Source organism: Amia ocellicauda, chromosome 19 (genome assembly GCF_036373705.1).
Source record: "Amia ocellicauda isolate fAmiCal2 chromosome 19, fAmiCal2.hap1, whole genome shotgun sequence".
Lineage (NCBI taxonomy): Eukaryota > Metazoa > Chordata > Actinopteri > Amiiformes > Amiidae > Amia > Amia ocellicauda.
Genome location: NC_089868.1, coordinates 24,472,604 through 24,496,836, shown reverse-complemented (window position 1 = coordinate 24,496,836; position 24,233 = coordinate 24,472,604). Strand labels below are relative to the sequence as shown.

The window sequence follows — 24,233 nt, the reverse complement described above, 5'->3', positions numbered from 1 at the left end:
ACACGACTAACGATTTAAGAGTTTGAAATTGAAAGGTGGATTTAGCTTGTAGGTTGTACACAGTTTATTTTCATATTATAGCAAGCCAAATTATCATTTAGAGATAGCTCAATAGAAAAGCACACTAGAAAATGAACCACCGGTTTTATTTCCTATACATTTCTGTTAGGGAACATTTATTAACTTTAATTGTTGTTTTATTATTTGCCACAAATTACATGTGCATTTTGTAACAGAAAATTGCCATTAATTGTAAAAATATAGTAAAGTTTCAGAAAAGGGGTGGTTGAAGGCTGGCTTTGGGGGGCCGCACCAAACATCCTCGAAGGCCGCGTTTGGCCCCCTGGCTGCATTTTGGGAACCCCTGCTCTAAATGATTTGCAGACATCTCTGTATGATTTAAACATATCTGCAAATCATTTAGAGATATCTAAATTAAAGATATCTCTAAATGATAATTTGGCTTGCCATATTTATCATGATCTGTGTGCTATAAGGGAATATGTTTTGATGTTATTACTTTATATAAACCCCTACAGAAGTACACTGTGTGATATGGTTTATACACAAGGCTTATAATGTGTGTATCTAGTCTGCAGATTGGCTAAGAGAACATATTTCAATGCTGGGGATTTAAAAGTTGTTGTGCATTATTGAGAAACATGTTGAACAAAACGTCTAATCTGAAGAATGCGGTCGAAGAGTAAAACAAGTCTGCGTTTCAGTGATAGGGTGAATCCACGCTGCTGGTGTAAAGCCTTCAGCAACCGTGTTCACACCGCTCAGTGTGTTTTGTTTTGGTTCCGAAAAATGTTGATAAAATGCCCACCATCCCCCCCGCAGCACTGCTCTGCGATTCAGGGCTGTCTGGGGATGCTGTGTAGGAAGAGGGTGTTTAGTCTGAGCCGGGCCTGGCCTGCCCTGGGAACTGCACTGCTGCAGCGCTGCCTGACACCCTGACTTAACCCTTCACACACAGAAAACCGCAGCACTCACACCCACACACACATATGTACACAGTTATTCACCCACACACAGATTGTATTTCTAATTTCATTTCTCCCATTAAAGGTAATTTGAACTGAGTTTGAACACAGCACTGATTTGATTTTGATACAAAAAAGCCATGCATAATAATACTACTACGACTAGTACTATTACTAATGCATTTACTAAATATGAAACACAACGTTATTGCTGGTGTCTGTATATTTGTATCAATCCATTATTATGATTGTCACTATTGCATGTTCAGTTTAAGGACACTGATGCACAATTAGGCCCAGCTGAGAAATGCCATCTGATCCGCCTCCTCTCCGCAGTCATTAAAGCGGCGGCACAGAGGAGCTCGGGTTGGTTTGCGTGCTTTTCCCTTTTGGATAGATGCGCCGGGACTTTCATCTACAGGGGTTTGGAAGACCTCCAGGATTGGGAGGTGCAGATCTGTGAGTACGGGGCGACAGAAGCGGAGGAGAGCTGGTCAATCTAGAGAGAGAGAGAGAGAGAGAGAGAGAGAGAGAGAGAGGGAGGAGGAGGAGGAGGAGGAGGAGCAGCACGACAGCGGTGGGCCGAGCCGAGTAAAACCAGTTCCGTGCGCCTCGGCTGGATTCAGTGCAAGCATGGCAGGCGACAGCGAGAAGCGGCTGGAGGACCAAGCCGAAAACGAGCACGCTAGCCGGCAGCCTTTCCTCATCGGGGTGGCCGGAGGCACTGCCAGCGGCAAGGTTGGCAATCTGATGATGTTTTGTCGTGAAAAAGCAAGATGTCTGTTGTTTGCAAAAGGAGCCGTGTTGGTGCGTGGGGTGCGGGGCTGCGACCGCATGGCTCCCCGGGACAAGGGACCCTATAGCGGCACCTATAGCTCCGGCCACCGCAGCATGTCCGTCTGCGGCAGCATCGGTTTATAGCTCATAGTAGATCTAACTGTAATGATCATGTAAATACATGGGTGTTTTTTCCAGGGAATAGCACCACAAACCCAATGAAACAGCCGCCCTCGCTGTCTTTTATTTCACCTTAACATAGCCCTTTGAATTAATCAATGTATATTTACAAAGCTGTCTTTTAATATGCATTCATTATATTGTTACACATCTCAGTTTAAATGGATACGGTGGGGGGTGGTTTCTCTGTCATTTTCACTCCTGAGAATCGGTTCTGTATTCAAGTTAAATGAACATTTCCGTTTCGCTATTGTATTGATGGAAAACAAACACAGGAACCCATTTTGTGGATTATAATGTGTGACACCGACACCTTTGTGTGTGTGTGTGTGTGTGTGTGTGTGTGTGCCCTTGAAGACGGGAAACAAAACAACTTTGTCCTTTTTAGATTGAAGGCATGAGGCCAAATCAGATGCCACGGTTGTCCCCCGCGGGTGTGAAAATGTAACAGCACTGTCAACAGTACAATCTTTTGTTTCTTTATGGCAGCCCGGGTTGTATTATGTGGGACAGGTCCTGGCTTTTGCGTGGCTTTGAAAACCAAGCAACTCCAGTTTGAGACCTCGCTTGAAATCGCTCGCAATCGTTTGCTCAAGTTTCTTTGTTTTAAATTAAAATGCCCTTTCATCGCAGAAACGCCGCGCCTGGGTAGCGGGACAGGCGCACGCTGTTGTGGGGGAGGATAGCGGGAAATGGCCCCGTTGTTTTGCTCGGTGTTGTTGGTATTATGTCGTGGTGTATTAAAAGATGGCTCGCCTCGCTACTTGGAGGTGGACCGCTTTTCCACCCGGTCTTTTCCGTGGATTAGACTTTTTCCCCTTATTTCATTTTAGTGCAGGCGTCTGAAATGCAACGTTGCATCGCAGGGCGAGCTTCGAAAGCGGCCGTGCGTGCCACCTCGTCTCCACTGTGACGTCAGCACGCCCGTGCTGACGTCACAGTGGAGACGAGGTCGCACGCATCCCGCGTCCCCCCGAAGCACCCCGAGCGACCTGCCGGCGGGGACGGAGAGCGACCCGCAGGCTGCTACGGGGGGCGGCGTGTCATCTGAGCAGTTTGTTCCATTACTGTGTGGTTACGCGATGAAAACATTTTTTTGCTTTGCGCTGGCGGAGTGAAAAATAAATCATGACCCACTGCGATCAACCGTAACTGTTTACTAAAGTGGGTTGGAAAGATGTGGCGTTAAGCAGGTATACACATAACACAGCCCCCCCCCCCCCCATGTTTGCCCTGTATTGATTAAAACATTGATATTTAATGCAGCCGCGCTCTCCAGTGCACTGATATACTGCAAAGCATGCATTCAAGGTCATGGCAGATGGCGATGGACGCCAGACGCCCAGCAGAGGTGTCTGCCCTGCTCCGAAACGCGTCCGTATTCTTGCATGATTATGAGGGGGGCGCATTTTTAAACGGATTTAACCCCGTCGTGGCCGTGCAACCGGAGCCGCACCGGACCCACGTGGGCCAGAGCGCGACGTCAGCGATTCTGCACGTGCTGGTGGGGGCCCGGGGGGGGGGTTTCTGCAGGGATACTGTCATGCCCCCGTCCGCGTTGGTGGCCCACAGCCTTGTTTCATGCCGGCATTGCTCAAGCCCAGCCGGCCCTGAGTTTAAGCGCGTTGGATTTGCTAGCTGCGTTCTCGATTTCTCAGCAGACACCCTTCGCGTTCTAGAATTGTGCTGTTGTCTGCAAGCTGTCAAGTTACAGTCTAATCACTTTGATTTGAGGGATCACTTCCTCATACCTGCATCTCTGCACAGGCACCCAACATATGTGTTTAGTTGCCACTGTCTCGTTTTTATTCCTCTAGCACAGCAATTTTGTCTCTGTGATCAGGGATGTTAAACTAGTCTGGCAATGCTTTCGAGTTGAGCCCCACTGCCTTGCCTTTCTTAACCATGTGTAGTTTTGTCCACAGGGCGGTGTGGAACCTTTGTGGTGACGATGCTACTACTGATGGTGATAATACTATTAATAACAGAGGGAATGGAAAAGTTTGCTTCATGTGTAGATGGGTTTGAGGGCAGGGAGGGTGCCGGGGAAAGATTGCTTTGTGTTTCGGCGCAGTGTAATCTGCCCCCGAGGTCAGACTACAGGAAGTATTTTACAGTGGGATTTAAATCTGTGCAGAAAATGGGGGCTTTCCTGAGTCAGGGTAGGGGGGATCTTGTTTTATTTTTAAGGAAGTTGTGTATAATTCAGTTCCTCCCGTTTCCCTTTGAAGGAAACATTTGTTTAACGGCAGCGATACTTTGTTGTCTTAAAACATCCCTCTCCCCCCCCACGGCTGTAGAAGATTCAGTTGCCTGTCAGGGATGCAGGCAGTCGTGGGAGCTGTTCTCTCAATGCGGCTCCAGTGTCATTATTTACTCTTCGAACACATAAAAGCGCAGAGTTGTCATATGGTGACCTATCCCTTTCCCCTGCTTCCATAATGAAATCGTTCATCTGAGGATTAGGTGATTCACACAGTGTGGCACCCGACGTTCAATTGGTGCAAAGTTCCCCTCCCAACTTAGCCCTCCCCCGCCTTATTCTCTTATGATTTTTGTTAGGTTTTTTTTCTCCTCTTTCTTTCTTGGCTCGCTCCACATTGTTGTCAACTCCCTATATGTGCTATCGCCACCAGCCTACTCAGCACAGTGGTTGATGGATCCATTTCCTGGCAGGATATCATTGATTTAAGGGACTTTTTTCTGTGTGGGGCTTTTGTTCTGTGGGAAAAAATAAAAGACTTGCTGTCTTTATTTTATTTCATTGCATGACATCTGCTTCAGTCAATTAAAGCGTTAAAGATGATGCGTCATCGATGCGTTATTGTGCTCTCAGTGATTTTCCACTAGGTGAAGAAATGAGTGCAGGGGTGGGTTCTGTTGGGAAGACTGGAGGCCCGGCTCTGACGTGCTTCATTTCTGGAGACCCTAGGGCTTTGGGATTCCCAGTACTCCCACCTTGTCTTTGTAGTGGAAAGGTGTTGTGTGTTTCGTCTGCCGTTCATGAACGACCTTCATGACTCACTGCTTCGATTGTGTGCAGCGGCGCAGGTTGATTCATCAGACAAGGGCAGTGTTTTACAGATCTGAGACTCTACCGAGGAATGCGGTGTCCGATAAGACGACGGGCTAGAATAGATTTTACACCTAAAAGCCGTCCACACATACATTGTATTTTTACAGCACAGGGACATTTATAAAGACATATTCCAGGGTAGAGGATTGATGTCACCAGTGTAGGAATGAGCAGATCAAAAACTCGGCATCACAGCAAGGGGGACAAACTCCCGAAGGGGCTGAATAAACCAAAATATATAAGTGTATCTCAAGGGAACTGTACAGAGCATTGGAATATAATGGAATTCAAAAACGGTATAGGCCAGGCTTTTCTGTTCGTCGCGTTAACAGATTTGAAAACAGAAAACAGGGCTGCTGCTTAAAAGATTCCCACATCTTCAACCTGCGGGGCTCTGTTCAAATGGCTCTAATCAGCAGGCTGGGTCTCTCTCTCTCTCTCTCTCTCTCTCTCTCTCTCTCTCTCTCTCTCTCTCTCTCTAAACCTCCCCCCCTTGACCCAGTTACCAGACCGAGCCTGCAGTTCTCACAGCTGCCTCCGGCTGTAAACCTAATTCCTGTAGACGGAGAGAGACAGAGGGAGGGTGAGAGCGGGTGATGTGGCACATATTGAAGGCCTGGCAGGTCCGGTGGCTCTGGCTGACCCTCCCGTCAAGCTGGGGTTTAAATAGCGCTGGTCACGTGTCAGCCTCCCCTTTGTCGATACAGAGATTATTGTGAAACCTGCGTAGACCATCCCCTGCGACCGGGATGTTGATCTCTGGGGGTCGCCTCCCCCGTCCCCCCCACCCAGCCCCCGCACAGATGCTCTGTCCTCAGCGGCGAGGCGTGGAGCCTGCTGCGCCGGCCTGGGTTCGGCTTCAAAGAGAGGCTGTGTTGACTGCTGCCTCCTCTGAGGGAGAGGCTATCAAAAATCGCTTGTGTGGTTTCTTCATTGTTAATCCGTGACACACGTGTACACACACACTTAATTAACACGTCTTTGCTGGTTTTCTGCCTGTCATGTGCTTGACAGACAGGGTGAGTGACTGTCTTGGCAGCTTTCCCCCTCACTGCAGCAGCTTAAACCTCTGAAAGCAGTGCGATGGGTTTGGATAGGCCTTTTTGAATTTTTTATTAATTTACGTGTATTTATTTTAGCTTTGGCTCGACATCTGAAACAGGAAACGCCACGTCTTAGAAAAGCCCTTTCGTCTGTGTTGTGATTGCTTGTAAAAGGTATGAAGAGATGAGGCTGTAATCGCTCTGACCGGCTCTGTCGTCTCGTGGATTCTTGTGTGATATTTTGTTTCTATGTAATGTCGCCACGCTGGGTAATACCCCACACACAGCTTGTGTAGAGAAGGAGCTGGTTGCTGCAGGGGTCGAGTTTATCGCACTGCTGCTGTTTTTTTGTACCGTTCAGTTGCAGTAGTCGGTGCAGAATGTGATTTTGGTCTCTAGCAGTCACTTAACAGGTCGGATAACAGAGCAAGCAGGCGCAGACAAAGACAATGATTGCACAATGCTTTATAACAGGATGTGCCAAGAATAAATAAAGGCAAGTACATAAGTGTGGGGGATATGCAAACCTTGCTTCTCGTTTTTAAGAATGGAGGAGAAACAGGATTTTATAAGCAAATCTGAAAGGGACCTGTTGTGATTTTGATATCAAATAAAATCCGATTTACTGAACCTTGGGGTTCCTCATATCCCAATGCCATGTACTTTTAGCGTAAACAGTCATGCAGATAGTGTTTTCTGGGCAGGGGATCGTCCGACTTGAGGCGTAGCTGGGTCTGTATTGAGTGGATTGTGTAATCTTTCTTTGCTGTGGGAAGAAACTGTTCCACTTGTGGAAAGTGGAGAGGAAGTCTTGACACGTTCAAAACCTCGTTAGGCTTGTGGGTCCAGATTTAAAAGTCGAAACCAAACAATTTGTTACTTGCTTATCGTTTCAGTGGAGGCACCCACGGTTTTGCCGCTTCTGGGTCGTTGGGGGAGTAACCATTCTCTAAGGTTAACGGAGGGAAACTGTGCGTCTCGGCTGTGTGTGTGGCGTTTCCTGAACTGGACTTCTCAAGGGTTTGTGACAATAGAGATGTACTGGGCCATGAATGCTCCCAGTCCTCGGTGGAGTTGCAAAGATGTTCTGCCACAATGGGCTGCCTTTTTTATTTTTGTGTTTGTTTGTTTGTTTAACATTAAACGCACTGCCAAAACACAATCTGTATCTATATAAGAGATACCAATTATAATAAAACGTAAATGTACGTTTTCTAACAGATGTTATATCTTTGATGTTGTGATTATAACACTGGAGATCTGTCCAGTCAACATACTTACTGCATACAAAGATCAATATATTAAAATTACTGACACATTCAACTGCAATTAAACCCCCCCCCCTTCCAAATGAAAACTGACAAATCATGCCCTTGAGAAAATATTTGGTCGATGAGAAATTAAAAGCCGGTTTCTCATGGTGTGAATTGGTGCCCTGTGAATGGATGTGGCGGTGTGGGAGGGTCCGGTTCGGAAATGGGCGTGGTCTGAACTGGAGTGGGTGCCTGGCATCGGTCCTGCTGAGTTGGGTGCTGACGGGGCAGGCCGAGTGGGTTTGAAAGAGAGACGGGGAGAGAAATAGAGAGAGAGTCATTCACACTGCAGTTTAGCTCACCCCCCCCCCCCCCATAGAGGTACAAAAGAACCACAGACTGGAGCTGCAGAGTGTTTAGTCAGCAGTGGCAGGAAGGCTGGCGTTGTCAGCCTACGCCGGGAGAGCACGAGGGCCCGGTTTTGGCAGCGGTCAGATGGGCTGCTTTGGCACATTTGCAGAGCCAGCTCTCCAGTGCTGATGCAGATAAGAGTTTTAAAGGCATATCGGAGACTCGGGCGATAACCTTGCACCTGTGTGTGACTGTGAAGCCCCGTTTCCTGTGGCAGGGCTCTGGTTCTCACCACACACCTCTCACCAGAAAGGGCGGGCCTCCTTTGTTCTCTGTTTGGAGGCTGGTGTTCAGTATAGTTTGTTACATTTCTTTTATTTACTTTGGAGAGTTGTTGTTTTCTTGTCCTTGGGACCAATGTGTTTGCCAATAGGGAGAATTTCAGCAAATGTTTTCCTCGCTATGAGCTTACTGCCAGGAGCCGTCTCGACATGTTTCTTGTCTTTTGATCAAACGTCTACCTTTACCTTCTGTTGTAGTGGGAACATTTACTTTCATTATTTACATTCTTTATATATTGGTTTCATGTTGTTAATTCAGTATTGTCTATAAAGCAATCATCAGTTTTAATGAGTTGAAGCCACTTCTGATAAGACTGCAATCTCAAGTGGTGTGCCAGAGTGCTTGTCCCCCTCCTCGTCCCTGTCTGCTAGGAAGCAGAATGGCGGAGGTGTCTGCATTGTAAGAAACTTCCCAGCGAGCTTTCAGGGCCAAGGAGCTGCCGACAAGTGGGCCACTGATGTGGGCCGAGTGGCATTTTCTCACTCCAAACCCCTCTGTTGTCTTTTTCTGCTCACGTTAGCTTCTGGCAATTTAGTCCTGGTTGCCCTTGAACTCTGAGAGCTTGGCCTTGCATTCCCCAGGGACACACAGGTGACTGTTCCCTGCGTCCTGTAGCCGAGTGGTTAACCGTCAGATTATCTGTGCACAAACTGCATGGCCAGCATGCAGAGATGCAGGTTTCTAAGAATAGCAGGGTGGTATCGACTGTTGTCTTGCAGATATTCCACTCTTTAGGCCGTTGAAGAGCTGCAGGTGTTCGGGCACAATCTGTGGTTTTTGAGTGAAGACGCTTTGCACGTTGGTGAAGCTCTCACAATTAGTAATTCATTCTCGAGACATGCTAGTGAGTCGTGTAGGACGCAGCACGGGCGATCGGTCTGGATGCTGGTTTGCAATTGAACCCTGAATGCATCCTGTTTGTTCTGAGGAGCCACTTGATTCATTGTCCCTACATCACAGACAGGGTGTCGTGTTGTTTTTTTAATCCTAGCACGCTTGATTCAGTCAGTAATGCGCACGCTAACTGATTTAGCCACCCCATTTAAACGGTCCTTGTCAAAGTGTGTGTTGAATTCCTTAGGGAGCCGTAATGACAGGGGTTGGGCGGCTGTCAAACATACCTGTGGTTCGCTAGTGTTACAGCTGACTTTGCTATAATTTTTCTACAGCCTTGTGGTTATAATTCGCTACACGCAGAGTGATGCACTTCCCTGTGATCTCACAATGGTCACAATGGTTATCCAGCTGCACGCGTGTTTTTAAAAACAAACAAAACAGAAAACAGCCTGGGGTTGGCATTGGGGCACAGGAAGGACAATCTCCCCCATCCTGCCCACCTTAGATTATATTTTATCCCTGATCTAAAGGATCCAATGATTTGTACAGCTCCCCGGAGAGGGTGGTGAATATCCGAGCGGCTTCCTGGCCAGGGTCCCGGGAACGTCTGAGTGACTGTTAGGCGGGTGGGCGTTGTGGTGGTGAGATCCAGAGACGCTGGATCTGTGCGTGTGAGCGAGTGGGTGAGGTGTGAGAGATGGGATTTATTTATTTATTTCCTTTTGGTAGGATGAGTCATTGTCTAATCACTGCCACGGCAGTTCTTGTAATGCATGTGTGTGGGTCAGGACAGGAATGGGGCCGGTGAAATTTGTATAGGTCGAGATGTCTTTGGATGCAGAGAGAGCTCTCGATTTTTGTACAGAAGAAAATGTTTTCCGGCGGGAAGTGTGCCTTCTCTACGGTTTTAGCTGTTCACCAGGGCTGTGCCATTCTTGTCTAACATCGTTGCTATAGGGTCTGGAGTCCAGCTGAGTTTGCAGTTACGCACAAATTGGTTTTTCAGCTCGAAAGCTGCCAAAGCTTTCCAGCTCCCCAAATAATTTCAGAAAGCAGCTTGAAATACTTTCACCACCGTTTCAAGGGCTGAGACACAGGAACAAGCACACTCGCAAAATAGTCTTAATTAGGAAAACGTGTGAATTGGAATCAAGGGAGCAGCGAGGGCCCTGTGCTCTGAAGGGCCGATGGTGGTTCCGGTTGGTGCTGGTGGCCTGACCCGTGTCCTGCCTCTCTCCTCCCCTGTGCAGTCGTCGGTGTGCGGGAAGATCATGGAGCTCCTGGGGCAGAACGAGATCGACCATCACCAGCGACAGGTGGCCATCCTGAGCCAGGACAGCTTCTACCGCGTGCTGACGCCCGAGCAGAAGGCCAAGGCGCTGAAGGGCCAGTTCAACTTCGATCACCCAGGTAGGAGAGGGCTGGGCAGGGGGCGGGTTCTGAAAGGGCACCGGTTTGTCTCGGTGTACGTAACAGGGAGTTTTCCAATGTGGACCACTTCTCATGTCGGCTTTCAGTGGCTTTTCTGTTTGTTTGGTTTTGTTCCTGCTTCTTGTTATTAACCCTGTTCTCGTGACTTTTTTTGGTTATTTTATTTGTTTGGAACGGCAGCCTTGTCTCTTCCTGCCATGACCCTTTTGAAATGGAGTTTTAAACCTGGTTTCAATGTAATTTGCAATTAAATGTAGGGACAGTGTTGAGGACGCCTTGCCAGATTTTATTACATACATCAGTCATGCTAAACAGACAAAAATACTCAGCATCAGGACACAATTCACAGTCCAGCAACGCTTGGCCGGTGGAAACAAAATGAACAATTTTCCAGGCAACTGCGCAAGAATTCCTCCTATAAGATCTGGGCTCTCGGCCGCTCCTGAGAGTTTGTGTTCGGGGCATCGGCAGCGGGACTCGGAGGTCCTGCAGAACACGGCTGCGTTGAGAGGCTGTCCGTATTCTGCCTGAATTCATTAAGGTTTCGAGGCATATGGGGAAGCCCCCTGCAGCCGGCGAGTTCCTCCCCAGAGAGCGGGGGTTTCTGTGTGCCGCAGCTGTGTGTGTGTAAGGTGTTGCCGCTGTTCACCCCCTGCTATGCTCGATGCTGGGAACTCCCCACGCAGCTGGAGGCGAGCGTGCCGTCACTCCCAGTCCGTCTGCAGCTGCCAGACACAAAGTGTGTGAAAGGGACGGCGCGCTGGATTGAGTGAAGCTTGTGAAATTCATTTAATTCTCCATTCCACTACCGGTTTGTTTTTCCGAAAACTCGGGATGCGTCGCCGGTGAGAGTGCTGGGAGGAGCGGCGGTTTAATGTTTTGTAGTTATTTATTCTTTGTGTTTGAGGTAAACAGGCTTTAGGGCTTTAGCTGTTACAGTGTTGGTGTCTGTGTAATCAGAGGAGAGGAATAAAAACACAAACACGTACTACATGATATAAAACCGCATTTGTAGATATACAAACAAACTGAAGTCTATTTTTTGCATGCATCGTGTTTAGGGGGGAAATCAATTTAATTAAACTTAACCAACACTTTTTCCTGTTCAGCTTTTGAATCCTGCTGGGTTTGGAGGTCTAGATGCAATACAAACCCACCCCCCTCCTCTGGTCTTCAGCTCAACCAGTTTCTCTCCTTCTCTCCCTTTCTCTCTCTGCTCCAGATGCGTTCGACAATGAGCTGATCCTGAAGACCCTGTGGGACATCATGGATGGAAAGGCGGTGCAGATCCCAGTGTACGACTTTGTCAGCCACTCCAGGTCCGCACCCCCCAATGGTCACAGAACTCCCTTAAGCCCCTGTGTAGTCGTTCCTCTAGACGTATACATTTCATCCCCCTCCTTGATTGAATTACAGTGCAAACGCTGCAGACACGCGGCCTCGCTGCCCAGATATGTGTTAGTCACCGCACCCGATCTCATCGATTCAGAGACGAGCGATCCTCCACAGAGGCGTCTCTGTGCTGCGTGTGACCGGGGCCCCTTTAAATAAAGCTGCTGTTTGTATTTGCCACCTCGGAAAACGAGCAGACAGGTTTTACTAGAGAGTTGTTGTTCAGTGTGTGTGTGCCAGCGCCCAGCAGTGCAGCCGGGCGCAGTGCAGGTACCCACATGCTGCGGCTTGCAAGTACGCAAACACTGCACTGGAAACATGAGCTTGTGTCCTAAAACAGGCCGGTCATGCTCCCGATTTAAGTAAATGATTTGACTGTATTGCTACAGTAGTCGGTGCAATTTACATATTAACCATCATTATCATTTAATCAGAAGGTGTCTTGCAATGCAGAAATGCTTATATTTAGTAAGCAGAGCGCAGGAAAGTTTGAGCTGATTCCTTGTGTGGTGCGGGGCCTGAGCGAGGGGGCAGAGGGACTCCAGCATGGAGGTGGCGGAGGGGCAAGGGCGTGGCTTTGGGGGCCACGAGTTGCTCTGGTATCTTCCAGTAACACTCGCTGCTCTTTGTCCTCCTGGCCACTGGGCGGGGCTGCAGGAAGGAGGAGAGCGTGACGGTGTACCCGGCCGACGTGGTCCTGTTCGAGGGCATCCTGATGTTCTACTCGCAGGAGATCAGGGACCTCTTCCAGATGAAGCTGTTCGTCGACACGGATGCCGACACGCGCCTGTCCCGCAGAGGTAGGGCTGCCGGCCACAGCACCCTCTAGTGGACAGGATAACTCACTGATTTTAGTTTAGCTTTGAGGTGAGGACTGAGCCTAGGGGAGCGTCGGATAGCCCTGTGTGTTTAAAAAACATTTGTTGAGGATTGATGATTAGTAGGTTAAGGTTCTGAAACTTATCGGAGTTTTAATTCTCAGTTAATGGCGATTTACAGTCAATACTGAGTGAGTGGCCAATTCTGAATTGCGGTGCAGAAAGGAGTGATTATTTCACTATAACCTGCTGTATGACATCAGTTAACCCCATTTTAAGGCCAAATCACAGCCTAAACCCAAACCCTCGATAACACCACAATTGTAAGCGAGGCCCATACCGATCTGACTGGACCGGAGTCGGCAAAAATGACTGGAGTCTCCTGTGCCTCGCCGTGCCTCACTCTGTCCTGTCTGTCTCAGTGCTGCGGGACATCAGCGAGCGAGGGCGGGACCTGGAGCAGGTGCTCACACAGTACATCACCTTCGTGAAGCCGGCCTTCGAGGAGTTCTGTCTGCCAGTGAGTACAGACACCCCCCGTCCCCCCGCCTCTGTCTCTCTCAAACGACAGGAAGGCGAATTTGTGCTTGCGTTCCCATCATACCCCTGCAGGGTTTTGGGATTTGGGTCTTCTGTTGCCTGGGCCACTATGATTGGCTGACTGGACTGACGCATCTCAGATCGGTTTGCTCTCGTTTCAAGAATGAAGACTGCCGTTCTTCGGGGGGGTTTAGTCTGGTCTGTGTTGTAGCTCAGGATTCTGTCTGAAACCCCCTCTGTATCTCATGTTCTGGCCTTTTTTTGTGTGTTTCAGACAAAGAAGTATGCTGATGTCATCATCCCTCGCGGGGCGGATAACCTAGGTAAGTGTGTGTGTGAGAGATGACAATAGTCTGGAGAGATACCTGAGAGGGTGGGGTGGTCTCCATGTTTTTGCTGAGATCGTGAGCAGAACTCTGGAGCAGAAACGACCCGTGAGCCAGGATCCGTTTCTGCTCATTATTAGGATTGATGGATGACCGATTGTAGTTGGGCTTCCGTGCTGTTAGGATAATGGTAGCCCCACATCTGCTTCATTGGGAGCAGAATTTGCAGAACAAAACTTCTGTTGTCTAAGTCTAAGATCTAGCTGTGTGCGTCTCATTGCAGCACCTACCCGTGCAGTGGTCTGCTGAATAGAGAGCATCTAGTTCAATTACCCAAGAGGCCCTGTGGGTGGGGGATCAGCCAGGCACTGCTATGAATCACAGGATTGCATCAACCATAGTCCACTGTATCCAATTATAATCTGAGCAAAAAACAAATATCAAACACGTTAACTGAAAAATCTACACCCCTGAAACAAAGCCTGCTCTGTTCCCTGCTGTGCTCGGGGACGGGGGGTGGTGGTGGTGGTGGTGGTGGGGTTTGGGTCACAGCTGCTCTCGGGTGCTGAAACGTTTCCTCCTCTTCCTTGTGCTTTTCCAGTGGCCATCAACCTGATCGTGCAGCACATCCAGGACATTTTGAACGGAGGGCTGACCAAGAGACAGAACGGCTGCCTAAACGGCTACAGCACGCCTCGGAAGAGACAGGCCTCGGAGTCCAGCAGCCGGCCCCACTGACCACACAGGCCCTCTCCCACGGAGCGAGAGAGCGAGAGAGAGGGATAGAGGGAGGGGGGAGGCTTAGCTTTGTACATACCGCCGGTCAGCCACACTGTATTTAATGATGAAGAGTGAAAACGAAGAGCGAGAAGGCCTTTATTTATTTTTGTTTTTAAAACTGAAGTAGTCGTTTGGATGGGGGGGGGGGAGAGCTGCAGGTCAAAGTTGAGTCACTCCTTTCTGATTTTTTTTTTTTTTTTTTTTTTTTGGGTGTGTGGTTTCAAGCCGTCGAGGAATGAGGTTGGAGGGCTGGTTAGCGGCAGTTTGGCTGGTTAGATGCGGACCAGGGCTTTGTGTCCTCTGAGAGGCCAGTCCTGGATTTGGGGGGTGGTGGTTGGGGTCCAGGCTTTTGGTTTGGGGGATTTTAGGACTTCTGCCACCCAAGGACAGTGAAGGATGTTGGTTGTCACTCATTTCAGCGGCACAGGGAGACTAAATGCACCGACACTAATGCAATATGCATCATGTCTCCTGGGCCCAACATCATCCCTATACTGCTTTCAACTGCCTAATTTCATTTATTTTTTAATTATCTTTTTCTTTGATCAGTGCCCTTTGCCCTGCTGTTGACAGCCGCCCCTGTCCGTCTGTCACTGCCTGCCTCCTGTTACAGCAGCTTTAGGAAACTGGGTCTGGGGTCTTACACTACAAAGTGGAGCGAGAGTCACCCGTCTCTTGCCTGGGTCCACAAACACTCACTTCGGTCTGCTTCCTCCCAGCAGTATTAAGAGAATACTATCCTTGCTCGATCAAGTATTCACTCCAGGTTTCTAAATCAAGGCAACGGAACGATAAAATATCAATGTCATTCCCCCCCAGCTGCTCCGGCGACCCGCCACTGCCTGACATTCCTCCGTTCCTTCACAGACCAGCCCCCGCCACCCTCCTCAGTTTCAGCGTCTCAGGGCCCCCGGGGGCCGGTGGGGTTTTGTCTTAACGAATGCATTTGCATCGCTCTGCCGCTGTGCCATACGTTCATTGCTCAGGGCTCGGCGGCGCGCTCCTCAGCAGACTGGGTTCCTCTGTGTTACTAAGAGGTCCTGTCGTTTCAGTGTTTTTCTGATTCCCGGCTCCTTGGCCATCCGCGTGGCTCCGCACGGTGTTTCACAGTTCTGCTATCTGCAAGAAAACAAACCAGTGCATACACAAACAAATACAAAACATACCCTGTAGAATCAACCGCCATTGCCGTCGCGGGTCTCCAAAACTGACACGTAAACCAGATTCATATCAAGAGTTTTTTTTTAATTGAATGAAAGCAAAATCATGTATTTAATAGCTCTTACTGGGAGCTCCGATATTATTTATGGATTTTGAATACTTTTTTTTTTTTTTTTGAATACTCCCTTAAACATTTTAAGTTCTCGAATGAAATAAAATGTCTCGAACCCCGTTCGATAATTTGGGATTTCCTTCGCCGCTCCTGCGAGGCTGGGTGAAGTATCGATCTTCACGGCGAACACCCGGGATAAATGCCGCATGGAGATTGCACTGTATTTAAAATGTATTAAATGTGTGAAACTATTTTGGCAGTTTTTGTCTCAATATGAAATTTGGAGCAGCGTTTCTCTTTGACCCGTGGGTGGGGTGTGAGGGCTTGGTGAATAAAGCTTCAGTCCAGTGCATCATGGTTACTTATGGTTTGGATAAATTATTGTGTATATATATTATTCATCTCTTGTCTTTATTGTAAAGCGGTTATTGGACTTGACTGCTTGAGTATAAAACCACAATGGTTTTTCCATTCCCGATATTTATTTGTGATCTGCACCCATAGGTATTAGTAGTGTTCCTGTATTTGTTCCTGTTAGATACTGGAAAAACTTGATTTAACAGACTATACCAGTTTTACATAGAAAGTAAACTGACAGCTTGCCAGGGGAGCGCTTTGTTCAGCAGGATGCCTGGCTTATTGACAGCGCTGTGGTCTCAGTAGGCAAGGGAGAGAAGAAGCAACTGGCATGAGGTGATATTTACCTTTGGGTGCATTTCAGATTATATATTTTCCTCACGGGAGCTCAACTGTGCATTCAGAGAAACTGCTGTGTATTTTTATATGCACTCACCCATGTGTGTATATACTGTGTGTAGTACTTGGACCTCCTGTGCGTGTGCTTTACAAAATGTGTGTGAAGACCTCAGTCGAAGAGATTGGTATGCGTAGTGAATGCGGAGTACAAAGCGACTGCTGCACCAGTGGGAGAGTAATGCCATGACAGAAGGCTTTGTTTGCAACTTCTGCTGCTTGCCGATCGTTGGTCCACACATTGTTCAGATACTGTATTTACTGTTGAATCGTGTGTGTATCAGCTTTGACGACCCGCTACGGGACGCAAAGTACTATGCCTTACAAAAACATTAAGCAGGACCACACGCAAGGTACCCCAAGGCCAAGCGTATGTACATAACCCATGCATAATCGGCCTCACTTCCCAACACTACAGCTGGCTGTGATTCTTAACTCTTCTGGTTACTGTACAGCTTGATCCGCTCTGATTGGCTCACAGTGGCCGGGCAGCCCGAGCTTTGGACGGAGGAGAGAGGTGTTGCCGTAATGCGCTGGCAAGCTCCTCAGAAGCGCTCGAACAGGACCATGACAATTCCCACCAGATGGGAACAGTGTGGCGCAACATCCTGATTACCTTTTTTTGTGTGTGAATGTTTTTGATTTAATTTAATGCGTCTTGTGTAAATCGGTCTGTATATAAAATGTTGTGGATATGGTTCTGCTCGAGTCCTCTGACTGTGTACTTGTACATTTTTTCTGATGCAATTTTTTTAAACTAGTAAAGTGTTTTGTACCTCCTTTCCTGGTACCTCTGTTGGACAATGAACTTGTTTTGCGACCTCGAGGCTGACAGGCTGTAGGTGAGGGGAGGTGGGGGAAGGACTCCATAGGAGTGGACCTGCACAACTATCCTGTGTTAGACAGCACTCTTTGCTATTGTTATGCAAAAACCCAGCCACCACCTCTGCAGTTGTGCTCAGCTTTTGGATATCCAAGCCACAAATCTACCACAGACACCCTGGCCTTTTGTCATATACATGACGTAGCATCCCCCCTTGGTTTTAGGATGAGTGCCGAGTGTGTTTGAGCAGGCAGTCAGCGTGCAGATGCTGTCGGTCCAAAGATCCTCTGAAAAGCTGAAGGTGCTGGAATCCCGGGGTGAGAGCGCACTGTAGGGGAAGCAGAGAGGACCAAAAAGGACAATTGCTGTATGGCACCCAAATCTCTGCGCCCGTGACCTGCAGGAGGTTGGTGTGGAAGTGTTGCCTTGACTTGTGCTTTGGATAACATGGGCTTATCTGAGTATTTTTTTCTTGCGTTGAAATATTATTTTCCACCCCCCTTACCAATGTATTATAGTGTAAATGAATCATACATTTAAAGAGAGGCACGTACAAGGAGCCAAACTGTAACAAGTCAAGTGTAATTAAGAACAGCAACAACAAAATAAAGATTTTATATATAAACCGTTTCCTTGCATTTGTATTTATTTGAAAAATCACTTGAGAAATTCACTTCTGAGTTACAGGGATTTGTATTAACGGCTTTCGGCGGCGGTGGAATTGGGATGCTGGAATTTGTTGTGGAATAAAAAGATGTAATGCTGAAAGCTGAGAACAATAGATAGGATCAAAGGATATATAATAGAGCCATGTTATTGCAGAGTATAATTGCCCATAATTGACCACCAGCACTCAAATGTATGAGGGCAGTTTTATGGGAAATTGTGACATCTGGTGGATAAAATAAATATTAGAAAAAGTAAAGTGCAAATAAGAGCTGCTCCCAGGCCACTGCAGTTCCCCAGCATTAGAGAAGGATGCATATAAATGTGTGTGTTGGCTTTAATTAGTCCTCCAATCGTTTTGATGAATAGTGGGCCATTATCTCCAACCTACAGATGGTTTCTGCAGTGACTTTAACACCCCCTGTTAGGGCAATTAAACGTTTTCAACACTCTTCTCCCCCGAACCACTGAATTACATTCCCAGCTGGTATAATTATTTTACGAAATCGGGAAATTTACCGTTACTGTACAGAAAGCTCCTCACCGCACTAGCAGGAAACCAGTCAAAAGTGCCAATCAAACAAGCACAACGACGTCATTAAAGCGCGACCAGCTCGGGGGTTTGACGTCATCAGCCCGTTCCCCGAGCACGCAGGCGCCTTGCGGAGAGAGCGCCGAGCGGAGTGTGCGTTTGTGAATTCCCGGTTGGACTGAGACGAGCTGAGACGCACAGAGCCATGTCCAGCGACTTCTACCTGCGGTACTATGTGGGCCACAAGGGCAAGTTCGGCCACGAGTTTCTGGAGTTTGAGTTCCGGCCCGACGGTGAGTGCGTGTGCGTGGAGGCCGGAGAGGCCGGCGGGTAGATGGGGCAGGAAACGCCGGGGATGAGGTTGGGCCTGTGCCGAGGTTCATGCGGAAGCCCGTCAACCGAACCTGGAAACTGTTTACATTCAAACCAGTCAGACTGGATTTAAACAGATCCGCACGGAGGGACCCGAAGACCTGTAGAGGGTTTGAGTTTAATTGTGGGAGTAGGAAGGGACAATGGGATGGGATTAATGGTGGAGTGAGCTGGGGATGATGCGCCATTCATTTGCCTCCCCGTAACCAGTTAATTACCGGAGGAACTTTTTTCCGTTGGGTTCAGTTTTAATCTAAACAAATTAGGCCTAAGTGTCAGCCTGTATTGTTTTAATTCACAATCCTGTATTTTTCAAACACATTGAAGATAAATGTGTACAAACTAGATCTGTATGTAAGGTAGTCCTATGTGCCTGGGGATGCATGGCTAAAACTCACCCATTTTTGTCTGGTTTTACAGGGAAGCTGAGGTATGCCAACAACAGCAACTACAAGAATGACGTCATGATCAGAAAAGAGGTATTTATTAAATGAGTAGATGCACAAAAACCCTTTGTCATTTTTGACCTAGATTTGCTACAAACAAGTGGATTATTATAAACTACATTTAAACACAAGGAAACCACAGCATTTGGTGAGTTTGTGTCCGGGGACACAAATGGAAATTGGGCTTCAAGGCATTCAAGACAGAAAACAGGAGACACTTCTTCAAACAGAGAGGCGTCACAATCTGAACAAACTCCCCAGCGATGTGGCTGAAGAGACAATTTGGGAACATTCAAAAACAGACTGGATAGGATCCTTGATCACTTAGTTATTAATGGACACCAAACGAGCACGATGGGGCGAATGGCCTCCTCTCGATTGGACACTGTTTTTAAAAGGCACGGCATTAATATGATTGAGATCAAGTAATATTTTTAATAGAACTGCTATTAACAAGTTCTGCTGAGTTCTAGTTTACACGCAACATTGGAAAGTCTTTAGTGTGTCATTATTCTCTAATGAATGTTTTAAATATGATTCTGTGGAGTTCTGAGTCTTTTCTCCGTTTACCTCCAGGCTTACGTACACAAGAGTGTGATGGAGGAGCTGAAGAGGATAATCGACGACAGCGAGATCACAAAGGAGGACGACGCGCTCTGGCCCCCACCGGACCGAGTGGGCAGGCAGGTCAGTGTGTCCGCTCGTCTCGGGAGATGCGTTTCCCTTTCAGGTGCGCGCAGCGTCATCCAGTGTATCTGGACCAGGCCCCCTCCAGCTGCAGCGGGTGGGACTGAAGGCAGGCACCAACAAGAGGCCGTCAGAAAAACACAAACGCGTCTGCGGTGCTCTTAGCAGAAACGTGTCTTTGTGTGCGGTAACTGTTGACCGTTTCATTGCTACCCGTCCAGTGGGTAGTGATGAGAAACCGAACCGCTTGCTCCGATTGGTGAATTTTCAGGTTTATTTGCTCGCACATGGAAATGGCTGATTTGTTCTGGTCAAAGACACCTTTTAAAGCCTCCGTTACTCTGTGTGGTGTGTTGGTCCGAATGAAAACGTCGTAACCCGTGCTTGCGTTTCTCATAGGAGCTGGAGATCGTTATAGGGGACGAGCACATCTCATTCACCACCTCCAAGATCGGGTCTCTAATCGACGTCAACCAGTCCAAGTGAGTGTCGGCCTCTTCCTGTTTACTCGAGTGAGCGCTTAGGTGTCGGTGAATCTGTTACGTTTTGCATAGAAGTGATTATATGGAAGCTCATGTATCATAGATGAAGATTAATGGTGTAAAATGTGAAAGCTCATCTAAATGTAGTGTCTGTGTGGAATATATGTAATTTTTTGCATCTCCAGTATCCTGCTGCAGTGCCAGTCCTTAGCTTTGCCTCTTCCCGTTACACGCTGGCTGTGGCACACTCTGTAACGTTTCCTGTGTTTTATTTTCAGGGACCCCGAGGGCCTCCGAGTGTTTTACTACCTGGTCCAGGATCTGAAATGCCTCGTCTTCAGTCTCATTGGGCTACACTTCAAGATCAAGCCCATCTAAGATGACCGGGGGATTCTTTTCAGTTGGGATATTTGTTATGGTTCATGTCTGTTGAATTTAACACCTTTGTATATTGCTTTTGATGAAACTGTTTTCTTTTTTTTTTTTTTTTTTTTAAATAAAATAATTGAAAAAATCAATGCATCCATCCTTTATTTGACGACTCGGGTGCCAAACAATTCCATCTGAATCGCACTCGGGTCTCGGCCAAGTTGTCACGGTGGATACAGCTTCCAACGGTGTGTTTGGGCTGGTTGATTGAAACCGTGCATGGAAGATCTTTTTAAAGCAATTTTCTTGCACCTCAGTAAAATATAATTAAACTGTCGCACCCTGTGGCTTCTCGCAGACCGTTCTTGACCCTGTTGGACTAATGAGATCTAACCTGCATGCTCGATCTTCTGATGCGATGGGTCGTCTGCAGAGACCATGAGCTCTTGCAAAGCCCTTTCATACAGGCCGGGCAGCACGACCCAGCTTACTGCACGATGCGGAGTGGGTAGGGTCAGTCAAGATTTAAAGAGTTCACGTTTCACTGTAAGCATTATCAGATGGTATGAAAAACTTCATTACTTTGCATGAATTGTTGGTGTATTGCGCCTTTCCAGGTTGCCTGTCTTGTGTAAGCACTACGACAGGCATAAGGGATGCAATTCATGGACATTCATGGCTGCTTCACCGAATCCCAGTCTATGTATATTTGGGAATATTGAGGAATAAAGGCGGGTGTGATGATTAGATGACGTGTGAGAGGGCGCCTGTGAGCAGCGCCGTCGTGACGTCATTACGTACAAGCACGTCCGCAGCTGCAGGCGAGCTCTGCGTACAGACGCTGATTTAGCAGCCAGGGAGTGCAAGATGGTGGTAAGTAGTAAGTGATGGTGCGGCAACATTGTGTCCCCGGCTTGCCGTCCGTCTCATCCGTTAACGCTGTCGTCCTCCGTGTCATAGAAGTACGGGCTGCAGTTTAAAGCGACTCTGGAAAACGTCACCAATGTCAGGCCGGTGGGGGAGGATTTCCGCTGGTTCCTGAAGGTACAAGCCCAGCTAACATCCATTAGTGTCGATACATAGAAGCGTGCATGCATGCATCTTTCCCAGTGAAACCCCGTGCATTTAATGCCAGAGCGCAGAAAACAGGAAATGGGCCTGATTTAGACAAAGGTAAACTTTGTTTCACCCAGAATGATCGGGAGATCTGATGCAATGTGCAATCAAATGCAAACCAGCTGCACAATGAAACATGTCGCCGTGTTTCTGCTCTGGAGTAAAACACTCAAAGCATTTCCCAGTGAACAGACACACCCCTTGCTGATGTGAACTAAAGTAACTCTGCTATAGACCGTGCAACGTGTGCCTGAAACGTAAGAAGACTGATTTAATTTATTCATTTTTAAACCTATACAGTACAAGGTTTCAGAACAGAAACATGCCCTTCTTTGCATGAATTACTTGTATTTTGCTTGCATGCGTTGGCATCCCCCTGTAATATCCACTGTGCCTTTTGCGAAAATGAATGCATTGGAAATTGCCTGAAGTGTTCTATCTGAATAAGTGAAAAACAGATATGCATGTGTACTCATGCTTTGGGGGTTGATGAAGGGGCTGTTGTGAACTGTTTCTCTGTTCTTACACAGCTGAAGTGTGGAAACTGCGGGGAGGTGTCGGACAAATGGCAGTACATCACTTTAATGGCAAGTCTCTACTCACAGCGCCAGCAACGAAACAATTCCAGCCTGTTTTCTGACACCATCTAACAGGGTCCTGTAGTCTGTGTAGCTGTCGTTACTGTGTGTGTGCTCTTCTGTATTGTACAATTGATCTGTAAATACCACTCTTCATTCTTTATGAGTCCTCTGCACTCATTAGTTACATTTCCCTTGATGTATAGTTTATGGTAATTATTTTTGATTGCCTGAATGCCTAAGATGCCTAGAGTCAGCTTTGTACAGATAACAGCGCAGTAGTTTAGGGAAGGTATAACTGTGCACCTGGGCTGGCTGGACTGTGTTTTCGCAGGAGAACACCCCTCTGAAAGGAGGCCGGGGCAGCGCCAGCATGGTTCAGAAGTGCAAACTGTGTTCCCGGGAGAATTCCATCGGTGAGCGAGAGTCCGAGCGGCCCGGGGCGGCTCTGTCCGCACAGTCCTACGGGCAGGAGAGAGTCCCCTCTGGGCTCTGTGCGGTGTGTTATAACCCTGTGTGACGCCTCCTCTCCCATTCTGAACCTCGGACATGTTTTAATGAGTCCCCGATCAAGCAAAGAGATGCGGATCAGTTATTTGATCGATAGCGATTGGTTTCAGGTTTTGAAGTGCTTTTCGTGTGCCGTTTCAAGTAACAATGCCTTGGATACCTGCATCGGCTTAATTACTTATTAACAGTATCAGTGATATATAAACCTGTGTTTTATTCTTAATAATTTCATGTTTTCACAGATATCCTAAAGGATACCATCACGCCCTACAACGTAAGTTACCCTCTCATTCCTCTCTGGAACGGATACCGCAGATTCCCAAACCCTGCCGGCTCCGATTCCCCAGGCTCACTCTCCGATTCGACGCCCACACTTTGCGACTGTAATAACCACACGTTTTGAGCGGTGCCTCTAGTTTTGAGTCGTTTGTGACGCGCCCCCTCGTTGCTTCTCCCCCAGGCGGACGACAGCGAGCGCTTCAAGACGATGGTGCAGTTTGAGTGTCGGGGGCTGGAGCCTGTGGACTTCCAGGCGCAGGTGAACAGAAACATTTTCCATTTAGTCCGCAGCTCGGCAGACGCGCCAAACCTCTGGTTCAATTCTGACGGCTGCATATTCGCTGTTCAGGCACTGTTTGATCACGCACCTCAGTTGTGGTGTCTCTCAAACGTTTGTCGTCCCACGTGTTTAGTGACACCACTCTGTGTTTTGGAACATAAGCATTGTGTCCTTTTTTAGTGTATGTAAGTTTATAATGCAGTTTTTCAGTGCAGCTCCCTGGCTAAAGGCATCAGCCAAATACGATTATTAATGATGTGTATATAAAAATATCTGAACAGTTAGCAGTCTTTATTCACATGCATGTAAAGGGTGTCTCATGATTTGTTTCTTGTGTGACAGGCCGGCTTCGCGGCGCAGGGAGCAGAATCGGGGACTCCGTTCTCAGAGATCAACCTGCAGGAAGGGGTGAGTTTTCAGCCCTGGGGGACATCGCAGGGACATCGTTGTCACTCTGCAGTCTGATATTTGGACCGGGTGGCCCACGCAGCAGACACGTGTGCATCGAAGGTCATAGGTCATGCCACAGGAGGATGTCGGCCACTCCGCTTTCAAAGACAGAAGTGGCACTTCAAAGCAACATTAATGTTCTATTCTTCTAATGCACGTGTCTCTCCCCCCCCCCCCAGGACTGGAACGACTACGATGAGAAGAGCAAAGAGTCGGTGGGCATCTACGAAGTTACTCACAAGGTCATCAAATGCTGATCCCCTGCGCTTGAGCTGGAGCTCCACACCGGCCCTTGTTTATAACCCCCGTCATCGCGCCCCCTTTTCGAAAGCTCTCTTGTGCGGAGCTCCAGAGTTGGTGGAGCATTTGTGTGCAAATTAAACATGACTGAAAATGCAGGTTCCCCTTTGCTTCTGTAGAGGTCAGCGCTTGCGAGACAAAAGCACTTTCTACGCAAATGTGTCGAACATAGCGCAGCTTCTCGA

At 47.8% G+C, this 24,233-nt stretch overlaps 3 protein-coding genes across 4 annotated transcripts; all 3 read left to right on the top strand.

The window, feature by feature from the left end:
- Positions 1-1,576: 1,576 nt before the first annotated feature.
- Positions 1,577-16,938, top strand: uck2a (uridine-cytidine kinase 2a). 2 transcript variants are annotated; one of them, XM_066691811.1, is made up of 7 exons: positions 1,577-1,724; positions 10,096-10,255; positions 11,499-11,571; positions 12,326-12,468; positions 12,909-13,006; positions 13,301-13,349; positions 13,954-16,938. In XM_066691811.1, exons 1-7 carry the CDS (start codon positions 1,620-1,622, stop codon positions 14,088-14,090), a joined length of 765 nt encoding a protein of 254 aa, XP_066547908.1. In that variant the 5' UTR covers positions 1,577-1,619; the 3' UTR covers positions 14,091-16,938. The 2 variants fall into 2 exon arrangements, with proteins under 2 accessions (XP_066547908.1, XP_066547907.1); XM_066691810.1 differs by having other exon boundaries at positions 1,580-1,724; positions 11,499-11,595.
- A 1,325-nt stretch (positions 16,939-18,263) lies between these two features.
- Positions 18,264-20,657, top strand: magoh (mago homolog, exon junction complex subunit). Its single transcript, XM_066692296.1, has 5 exons — positions 18,264-18,472; positions 18,972-19,030; positions 19,574-19,684; positions 20,084-20,166; positions 20,445-20,657. Exons 1-5 carry the CDS (start codon positions 18,385-18,387, stop codon positions 20,542-20,544), a joined length of 441 nt encoding a protein of 146 aa, XP_066548393.1. The 5' UTR covers positions 18,264-18,384; the 3' UTR covers positions 20,545-20,657.
- A 660-nt stretch (positions 20,658-21,317) lies between these two features.
- czib (CXXC motif containing zinc binding protein) lies at positions 21,318-24,146 on the top strand. The gene is made up of 8 exons (XM_066692383.1): positions 21,318-21,408; positions 21,496-21,579; positions 22,182-22,238; positions 22,564-22,645; positions 22,982-23,013; positions 23,200-23,277; positions 23,641-23,706; positions 23,928-24,146. The coding sequence occupies exons 1-8, from the start codon at positions 21,403-21,405 to the stop codon at positions 24,003-24,005; spliced, it is 483 nt and encodes a 160-aa protein (XP_066548480.1). The 5' UTR covers positions 21,318-21,402; the 3' UTR covers positions 24,006-24,146.
- Positions 24,147-24,233: the final 87 nt, after the last annotated feature.

What these genes read in the sequence shown, in the direction of transcription:
- uck2a (XM_066691810.1), top strand. Translation starts at nt 1,620, where the DNA reads ATGGCAGGCGACAGCGAGAAGCGGCTGGAGGACCAAGCCGAAAACGAG. An exon ending in GTTCAACTTCGATCACCCAG is followed by an intron (nt 10,256 to 11,498) that starts GTAGGAGAGGGC and finishes TCTCTGCTCCAG; the next exon opens with ATGCGTTCGACAATGAGCTG. An exon ending in TCGCGGGGCGGATAACCTAG is followed by an intron (nt 13,350 to 13,953) that starts GTAAGTGTGTGT and finishes GTGCTTTTCCAG; the next exon opens with TGGCCATCAACCTGATCGTG.
- magoh (XM_066692296.1), top strand. Translation starts at nt 18,385, where the DNA reads ATGTCCAGCGACTTCTACCTGCGGTACTATGTGGGCCACAAGGGCAAG. An exon ending in GTTTGAGTTCCGGCCCGACG is followed by an intron (nt 18,473 to 18,971) that starts GTGAGTGCGTGT and finishes CTGGTTTTACAG; the next exon opens with GGAAGCTGAGGTATGCCAAC. An exon ending in ATCGACGTCAACCAGTCCAA is followed by an intron (nt 20,167 to 20,444) that starts GTGAGTGTCGGC and finishes TTTTATTTTCAG; the next exon opens with GGACCCCGAGGGCCTCCGAG.
- czib (XM_066692383.1), top strand. An exon ending in ATTTCCGCTGGTTCCTGAAG is followed by an intron (nt 21,580 to 22,181) that starts GTACAAGCCCAG and finishes GTTCTTACACAG; the next exon opens with CTGAAGTGTGGAAACTGCGG. An exon ending in TTCCCGGGAGAATTCCATCG is followed by an intron (nt 22,646 to 22,981) that starts GTGAGCGAGAGT and finishes ATGTTTTCACAG; the next exon opens with ATATCCTAAAGGATACCATC.